The 10,001-nt window shown below is 37.6% G+C and overlaps 1 protein-coding gene across 1 annotated transcript; it reads left to right on the forward strand.

Annotated features, from left to right (window-relative positions):
- Positions 1–696: 696 nt before the first annotated feature.
- Positions 697–7,525, forward strand: LOC128553132 (uncharacterized; the record flags this gene model as incomplete). Its single annotated transcript, XM_053534249.1, has 4 exons — positions 697–939; positions 2,450–2,671; positions 3,515–3,542; positions 6,315–7,525. Coding segments are annotated over 4 exons (1,389 nt in total), but the record flags the coding sequence as incomplete, so codon positions are not given.
- Positions 7,526–10,001: the final 2,476 nt, after the last annotated feature.

Raw genomic sequence — 10,001 nt, forward strand, 5'->3', positions numbered from 1 at the left:
AAGATAAGATAATACCGCTTTACAATGAATTATTCGACTATTAGAAGAATAGATAGAGCTATTGTACTCGCTCGTTCGTCGACGTCTGCGTCCGATAAGGTTAAAATATTGCAAAAAAGCAATGTCATGGAACCTTTGCAGTGCATGTTAGATTATCACAGAGTTTTCATTCTTCTCACTAGTGGTTACTGAAATGCCATCTTATATACAGAGTTATGCCAATTTTTCTACTTAGCAATGTTTGGTCAAACTGGCATGGATTGAAACTTAATACACTTGTTCACTTTGATTGGATATGTATTGCATAGGTTCCTTAACTCTGTTTTACTCTTTTACAAAATCATGCCTCTTGTTCGATATTTGGTATCTATTCAATTTTTTCTAGTATCACGGCTTTGCCGGTTATATATTTTCTGGACCATTCGGGCGAAGGTGTCCCTTCTTTATCTGTATAACAAAATTCCGCTTAAGGCGGTGCTAGGGTGTGTGAAAGATGTTGCACTTTTCATTACATTTCATGAACAGACTCAGTCAAACCACGTCTGCTATTATTATGCTTGGTTGCATTCTACACTTGAAAATGATCTTCTTGTTGATTTATTTTCTTAGTCGAGCATTGCCATTCTGCGTCAGCTCTTGTTTCAATGACTCAATGTTTTAATATGTAGTTTATAATATTTCATGCATTGTTGAAAAATAAAGGCAGATGTGTTAGTGAATACAGCAGCGCCGAATTTGGATCTTACCAAGGGTTTTGTGTCAGCCTCTCTGTCGAGAACATCTGGTCCGGACCTCCAAAAAGAATGTCAAAGTAAATATCCGAGAGGTATCAGAGCCGACGTAGTGGCTGTAACCAGTGGTTACAATACACGATGCAAGAATATATTCCATGTTGCATTACCACCGTATTCCGAACATGCGCCTACGAGCTGCATTGAGGTTTGTAAAAAGTTTCCATAACCTTTTTAATAAATAACTACTTCCACTGGTTTTTTTATCTTGATTTAATTTACGTATTATGCCATTAAACTGCTTTAGGCCGATATAATGTCAAACAGTTGTTTATTGTATTAAGTTAATTTTCGTAATATACCAAGGAACTATTTTCAATCTGTTTTCTTGAGAATAAATAAATCAGTCCGTTCGCGATGTTTGTGATCCTGGAATTATACGTTGCTTAACTGGTCAAACTGTGGGACCATACGCAGCTTATAATGAAAAACCTGCGGAATTGTTGAGACCTGCTCAATCCCAGGCTATAGGGCGTGGACGGTAGCTTGCATTTCCACTACCGTCCATGAACAGGCTCAACCAAACCGAGTGAGTCCGGAACAGTTCCATTTTTATGCCCCCACTTTGGTGGGGGGGGGGACATATAGATTTGCCCTTGTCCGTCCGTCCGTCCGTCCGTCCTTCCGAGAATGTTGTGTCGCGCCTAGTTCCAAAAGTATTTGACGTAGAGTCACAAAACTTTACAGGAATGTTGATCAGCATGTGTAGTTGTGCACCTGGGGTTTCGCGTCCGGATTCATTAAGTTATGTAGGAGTTATGACCCCTGACTTAGTAAAAAATTGGTCATTTTAATGTTTTGTCGCGCGTAGCTCAAAAAGTATTTGACCTAAAGTCACCAAAGTTTACAGGAATGTTGGTCAGCATGTGCAGTTGTGCACCTGGGGTTTCGCGTCCGGATTCACTTAGTCGTGTAGGAGTTATGGCCCCTGACTTAGTTAAAAATTTGTCATTTTAATGTTGTGTCGCGCGTAGCTCCAAAAGTATTTGACCTAGAGTCACCAATGTTCACAGGAATGTTGGTCAGCATGTGCAATTGTGCACCTGGGGTTTCGCATCCGGATTCATTCAGTATTGTAGGAGTTATAGCCCCTGACCTAGGAAAAATTTGTCATTTTAATGTTTTGTCGCGCGTAGCTGGTATCTAAAAATCTCAAGAAAGCATATATGTTTATATGTACACTATATATGGTTATTTTTTGCATTTTAAATGTGACCTCTAGAGTGTTAACAGTCAAATTGTTGACGACGGACGGACGACGGACACAGGGCGATCACTAAAGCTCACCTCAAAGTTGATCTGTGTCCTTTGTCATGTAATGGGGCCATGTGTGTCCCATGGACACATTTCTAGTTTTTTTTTTTTGTTTTTGTTTTTTTCGTGTTTGATGAATTGTGGCTTTCAACTTTTTCTATTTTGTTATCACAGCACCGTTGTGTGTGCTATGTGTGCTGTGTAAAATGTTTCTCCGTTCTTTCAGTCAGAGCTGTTATATATATTTTTAAGAAAGAAAAAGTTAAGTTGATTTAATCCTTTCTGTGCACCGATTATATCTTGCCATCCAGTAAATACGCATATATTACTATGAAAAGAGCAAAGGCAAATGAAATATTTATGATAAATTTTAAGATTATTTTACCAAAACAGTTTGTTAACAGGGTTTTCAGAAAGTTATAATGAATTGTTTGGAGAGAGCTTTCGTATTAAAGCATACTTCAATAGCTTTTCCGGCTATGGGAACAGGATCTTTGGGTTACCCAGTGGAAGTTGTTGCATCAGAAATGTTTTCAAGTATTGAGAAGTTCAAAGAGAAAAACTCTCATTCAACTCTAGAAAGAGCATTTGTAGTTATTTATGACAAAGATGATGACCTGTTTGAGGTAGGTCTCCACTTGATAAAACATATATTCCGTTATATATCTTTTACATCTTAATTTCAACATAAAGTTTTGGAGAAAAGTATTTATAATTTTATGCAAATGATGCTTGCATTTCTTTCAATAGAAACGGCTGGTAGCAGTACTGTTTTAATTAAAAATAGAACTTTCTGTATCTTCTACAGCAAATATCAATTCATTTAAACATTATTGACAACGACAACGTATTTATAGTTACTTTAAGTATATTTGATTTCAAACAACAGGTTTATTGTTTTGATTTATATTAAATCGGTGAATTACTGTAAGGAAGCGTTTTCCATATCGTGTCATCCAAAGTTTGTGTTATCACAAGCTATCTTTTGAAATAGGAAATAAGTATACATTATACAGATGAACAATGCTGATTTCATTATCTGTGGTCCGACAGTATTTCACCTAAACGCACTATTACTGTCCTGAACACTTAAGCGATACCAATGTTTGTTCCTGCTTGAAAAGAAAACTTGTAATGGATACTTATCAGATTAGCAGTTCATGAAGACAAATGTCCAAATCATTGAATTATATTTAAAATTTATTGACCCCATTGTTTATGTACCAGGAAGATCTTACAAATCTGTTATACCATGTTGAAAGCGAAGAACGAACTTTATTCAGTAGCACTTATCACTACCAAAGACACGTGTTTAAATATATATCCAGCCAGGAATACCATAAAGTAGCCTTTTGGTGCTTTGTGTTAAAACACATTTATTACCGTTTTTTATGTTTGTGCATAAAGATCTAAAGATCTGAAGTTCTTATATCACAATAACTAAATTGTTGAACCTCCTGTCTTTTCAGTATTTTAAAAGGACCCAAAAGGAAATTTGTAAGTAAAGAATACTGTGTTTTAGGTATACTATTTATAACATTATGAGGATTTGTTGACCTACCAGCACTTTGCAATTCGTGGCGAAGTTTTTGTATGCAAGCTGGTATCTCAGTTACCACGAGTGGGAATGGATTGCAAGTTCACAGCCTTGTCCACTGGGATGATCTGACGTACCATGAACAGGTTTCATGGCATATGCTTCGTTTTTTTAGCCCAACTATTCGAAGAATAAGTATTGTCCGTGCGTGTTCTGATTAAGTGTAGTCTTTTTTCAACAATTTTTCAGCCATTAAAACGAAGGTGTCTACTTATGGCAGTGATCACAATGCCCAACTCTATAGTGCTGCTTCACTAAAATAACATACCATAGACACTTGACATGTGACATGTTACTCCCCCGAGTCACATTATACCGTAGTTCTACTTCTACCCTCCTAATGCTGAGGGCAAGCAAAAGTAGAGCAATTCCACTCAATCGTGCATCGGCGTCCACGTCACGATTTGGTTAAGTGTTAATACGTAATCTGCTGTCTCAGTAGCCGCTAGTGGGAATTCCACGAACTTGTTCACCATGATAATCTGACATGCAGTGAACAGATGTTGTAACTCTGTTCTGCTGTTTGACAACGTAATGCCCATTTTCGACTTTTACTGTTATCTGTTTTCTTATTTAGCATCAAAATCTGTCATGCACTGCGTAGGTTCCAAATAGTATTGGCAAAGTTATGTCTAGTCATTTTTGGTTAAGGTTTTGTATTTATGTTAGTATCGCAGTAACCACTTGTGAGAATGGATTGAAATGTCACACTCCTTCTTCACTTTGATGATATGGCAGATCGCGTTACTGTGTTTTGCCTTCTGACAAAATTAAGCCCTTGTTTGACTTACGTTTTCAATTTTGAAATTAGTGTTGTTGTACTTTCCTGTCCTTTAATTTTATACCTAATGAAAATGGCTGTGATGAAAATCACAAGTTGCGATTTTAAAAAGTTCAGAAGTTGTTAAATTCTGTATGAGTGGCTGCGTTCTTTGAATGTAACTTTTCCTGTCGGGCATATTTTCCTTTTTAGCTCCACAATTCGGAGAATAGGGTGTTATTCTGCTCGCCCCGGCGTCGGCGTTGGCGTCGGCGTGAGCTTTCCTGGTTAAAATTTTTTCGGCAATTTTTGTTTTTCTTTGTGACTAATGCTTATATTTTACTGTAACTTCACATTAACATTGTTCAGCATGCAAACAAAGTATGTGCAGGTGCTGGGCCCATTATACCCAAGGTCAAGGTCACCAAGTTGTTATACTTTGAATTATTTTTATGTTAAAGTTTTTCGAAAGCTTCGTTTGTAGACATATCTTTGGTACTTTAAAAGATAATGTCTTGAAATTAAAAACATTTCTTATCATCATTTGCATGTTTGGTTTCCATCCCATTACTCTAATTTTATTTTTGACAGAATTATGCCCTATTCATACTTATTTTTTTATGCTCCGACTTTCTTTGGGGGGTGGGGGGTATAGATTTGCTCTTGTCCGTCCTTCCGTCCGTCCGAGCTCACATTTGCATACTTAGGTGGCTATAGGAACAATAGGTACCTGTACTTTTTCTTTGATGTCATTCATTCCGTAAGGCTTTTATGTGGCTATTTTTCTCTTACGTGGCTAAAAGAACAATAGAGAGAACAAAAGAGTAGCCACATAAGTATCCATACTTCGGAACGTCCGTCCTCCGTCCGTCCGTTCTTCCGAGAATGTTGTGTCGCGCCTGGCTCCAAAAGTATTTGACGTAGAGACACAAAACTTTACAGGAATGTCAGTCAGCATGTGTAGTTGTGCACCTGGGGTTTCGCGTCCGGATTCATTCAGTCATGTAGGAGTTATGGCCCCTGACTTTGTAAAAATTGGTCATTTTAGTGTTCTGTCGCACGTAGCTCCAAAAGTATTTGATAGAGAGTCACAAAACTTTACAGGAATGTTGATCAGCATGTGTAGTTGTGTACCTGGTGTTTCGCGTCCGGATTAATTAAGTCGTGTAGGAGTTATGACCCCTGACTTAGTAAAAAATTGGTCATTTTAATGTTGTGTCGCGCCTAACTCCAAAAGTATTTGACGTAGAGTCACCAAAGTTTACAGGAATGATGGTCAGCATGTGCAGTTGTGCACATGGGGTTTCGCGTGCGGATTCATTCAGTCGTGTATGAGTTATGGCCCCTGACTTAGTTAAAAATTGGTCATTTTAATGTTGTGTCGCGCGTAGCTCCAAAAGTATTTAACCTAGAGTCATCAAAGTTTACAGGAACGTTGGTCAGCATGTGCAGTTGTGTACCTTGGGTTTCGCGTCCGGATTCATTCAGTATTGTAGGAGTTATGGCCCCAGACGTAGTTAAAATTGGTCATTTGAATGTTGTGTCGCGCGTAGCTCCAAAAGTATTTGTCCTAGAGTCACCAAAGTTTAAAGGAATGTTGGTCAGCATGTGCAGTTGTGCACCTGGGGTTTCGCGTCCGGATTCATTCAGTATTGTAGGAGTTAGGTTCCCTGACCTAGGAAAGAATTTGTGTCCTTTGTCATGAAGTGGGGGCATCTGTGTCCTATGGACACATTTCTAGTTTTTAAGATTGAGACACAAATTCATTTTTCTGTCAAATCGCCGAATAGTAGAGGGCGCTGTCTTACGGACATCTGTTGTTTTGTAACGACTTGGTTCTTTAAATGCGTTTGTTTTGTAAATATTATAAATCTCTATATATTCCAATTTCACATCATTTATGCGACTTCAGCAGTCTTACCGTCCTCGAAACACAATAGGAAATCAGCAGTAAGAATAACAGTAACTGGCACGAAGAGAGATATAGAAAACGCAAAAACTCACTTGAAGAAAACGTTGGACGACATAAGTGCACCTGACATCGCCTCCATGAGTATCACTGACGTTTCAAGTACGGTATTCGGAGCTGTCAAAGAACTGTATGATATTCAATTAAATGCTCTTCGTGACAGAGGTGTGGACATAGCTTACATACAAAGCAGAAATGAGCTTTCAGTGAGAGGTTTGAGAGATTTAGCTAACTCATCCATAGAAATATTGAAAATATATCTTGAGGAAACAACGAAGATGCAGACATGTGAAATATCCGTTAGACATGTTTCTGCCACATCTGTCCATAAAATCCTGCGTGATATACGCTATGTTAGGAAAGGCGTTTGTTATATCCATGATCAGGATTCTAGAAATATAACAGTTTTTGCCAACTCACAAAAAATACTTTGTGATGTTAAGAGGGATTTTGAGTTGAAATTTAACAATACTAACGATGCAGATCACTTGACATGTGGTCAGCCTGTGTCATCGAGACGTAAAGAAGAAATAGATACGTCAGAAGCAGTGGAAACAACAGGTGCTAGTCCGTTACTTTTAAAACCGACGGTTTATAGATCATTTTCTTGGTCAAAAGACTCGAAACATTTGCGTGTGTATAGGCATAGAAATATTGTAGTGAAAGTATATGAAGCTAACATTCTTGACGTTCCTGTGGACGGCATAGTCAACGCTGCTAACGAGAACCTGCAACATTGTGGAGGTGTCGCTAATGCTATTGCTAAAGCTGCTGGTATTGGGTTAAAGCAAGAATGTGAATCTTTGATACGTGATAACAAAGGTAAGAAACGAGCATAGTATATGATCTGTAATAACAATAGTTTCGCGATCGTATAATGTAATTTCTGATAATTGAATATACTTTGAAAACAATCATACTATGCACATTATAGTCAGTTTATATTTGTCCATTTAGATGATTACTCGCAGAGTGATATAGCCGTCATCTGTTACCTTTGACATTATATTCTATATCTGAATATTGGAAGTCTTTATGTTGACTTTTATACCAGAAGTGAATATCACTTATACTTCTTTATGATTACCTTGTTAGTACTTGTACTTATATAAAATTGATAGCAGTTTGTAATGATTAAAGATAATTAAAATCAATTTTGTTATACTAGTTATACTATAATTGTCAGTCAGCATGTTAAGTTGTGCACCTAATATTTTAATTGGGATTTCACACAACCAGACCAGAGTTATAGCCATTGACTTAGTCAAAAAGATGCATTAAATGGCCTACACGATTGTTTAGCATGTATCTCAAAAAGTATTTTACCGAGGATACCTAAACTATCAGTTACACAACTTGTCACTCATGCTATACAACAAGCCTCTAATGTTTCATGACTTTTAAGTAAAATCCTTTTTGAGATGCATGCGATACCAACTTGTATGCCCTTTATGCATATCACCTAAATTATGACACATTACTGGAATATTATTTAGCATGTAAAGATGTGCAACTGGGGGGTTTTGTTTGAGATTTCACTAAGTTATACTAGAGTTATGGCCATTGACAATTAAAGATATGCATAAAGGCGCATAAAATTTTGTGTTGCACGTATTTTAAAACGTATTTCACCTAGGGTCTTGAAACGTAACATAAATATTATCCAGCATGTGAAATTGTGCGGTCGGCATTTAATCTCTCGCATTGAGTGTACGCATGCATTAAATGTACACCATTATACCTATTTTAAACCTAAACCTAACCTTTAGTCTCAATAATGCGTACATCCAATAGAGGCGATTTAATGTTGGCGGAAATGGTGCACCTTGGGGTTATTGGGTATTTCTTTTATTGGTTAGACTAAAGTTATGACCTTGGCATATAAGTTGTTATCGCATGGATTTTACTTAAAAGTCATTAAACATTAGAGGCTTGTTGTATAGTATGACACGTTTTGCAACTGATGTCCTGTATAAAGTTTCACTCGGCCAGAACAAAGTTTTAGTATAAGTATGATAGGCCCATCCCCGGTTATCGCAGCACCATAATAATTTGGTACGTTTCTCCGTGCAACCCAGAAGTTTATGAACTATTGCAGAAAGTGTATCCCCTGGTATGCATTAGTATCAGCAATATGATCCTTCCTCTAGGTATCCAAGGGCCTTAATAATTTGGTGTATTTTTCTAGGCATCCCAGAAGTTTATAAACTTAGGTCAGGGTATCCGAATACCTTAATTTTTCTTGGAATAACTCCTCATATATAGTAATTAACCTTCCATTGGGGAATCTTGTCTATTTTAAGAAAGAAGCCCTGGCGTTCTGCTTCGCATTAGATGTATAATCGTTATTGGTTAAACCTCCATGTTAATTATCCAGCAGGGTAACCCTGTTATACCTGATTCTGCAAGGAATCTAATTGTGGCCTCCCAGGCTTCCTTCACACACACTTGTCGCCCTTGTGACCCACTTTATAGAACGGGGGTGTGGGGGAGTGTAGTGGGAATGCAGTTAAAGGTTACCAAGGTCACTGTCAAAGGTCACAGGAGGAACAGCCAATCAGCGAGGAGGATCGACATCACACGGCCAGGAAGACCAATCGTTGACGAGGAGTATCTTTACTCGACCAGACTCCATTCAATGCAGTTGTATTTATCATCAACAACCGAAATCTAAGGTCATCTGCCTGTTAGCGTTAGAAACCTCTTCCGCCCCTAATAAGAGTGTCGACTCTGGTATAGTAAATACCATTTTCATTTCAAGGCCGGTCAAGGTCACACTTAGTGGTCAGGGGTCATACCTTAGGGTTTATATTGCTCCGCATCGCCGTGTTCATGTTATTTATTTGTACTTATGGTAATTATGATATGCAGTCATACCGGTACATGCAAAGAGCTATATATTCTTAATATGTTTATACAATATTATCTAATGAATTATAAAATCCATATACATTTATTTGATAATGTTGTTCATGTCTGTTGATTTTAATTTATTGTCCAGTGGATAAAAATCCTAACCATATTAATACGAAAATTTTAACTATTTTTTAACAAAAATAGTCATATTTTGATAAGGTAACGTATTATTTGTGACATACAGAATCAGTTAACTCTGGTGTAGTTATATTATTATTATATTAGTTATTGAACTTTGTATTGCCCATTATCATTATTTTATAACTTAAACAAGAGCTGTCTCCATAGGATGACACATGCCCCCGATGGCACTTTGAATGAATAGTTATGGCCGATGTTAGAGTTTAGGACCTTTGACCTACAGACCTGAGTCTTGCGCGCGACACGTCGTCTTACTGTGCCACACATTCATGCGTAGTTATTTTAAAATCCATGCATGAATGACAAAGATGAGGACCGGACACGCCCATCAATGCACTATTATGAAATATGACCTTTAACGTCTAAGTGTGACCTTGACCTTTGAGCTACAGACCTGGGTCTTGCGTGCGACACGTCGTCTTACTGTGGTACACATTCATGCCCGATAATTTTAAAATCCATGCATGAATGACAAAGACATGGACTGGACACGCCCATCAATGCACTATCATGAAATATGACATTTAACGTCTAAGTGTGACCTTGAACTTTGAGCTACAGACCTGGGTCTTG

Source organism: Mercenaria mercenaria, unplaced genomic scaffold, assembly GCF_021730395.1.
Source record: "Mercenaria mercenaria strain notata unplaced genomic scaffold, MADL_Memer_1 contig_3518, whole genome shotgun sequence".
Taxonomy (NCBI): Eukaryota; Metazoa; Mollusca; class Bivalvia; order Venerida; family Veneridae; genus Mercenaria; species Mercenaria mercenaria.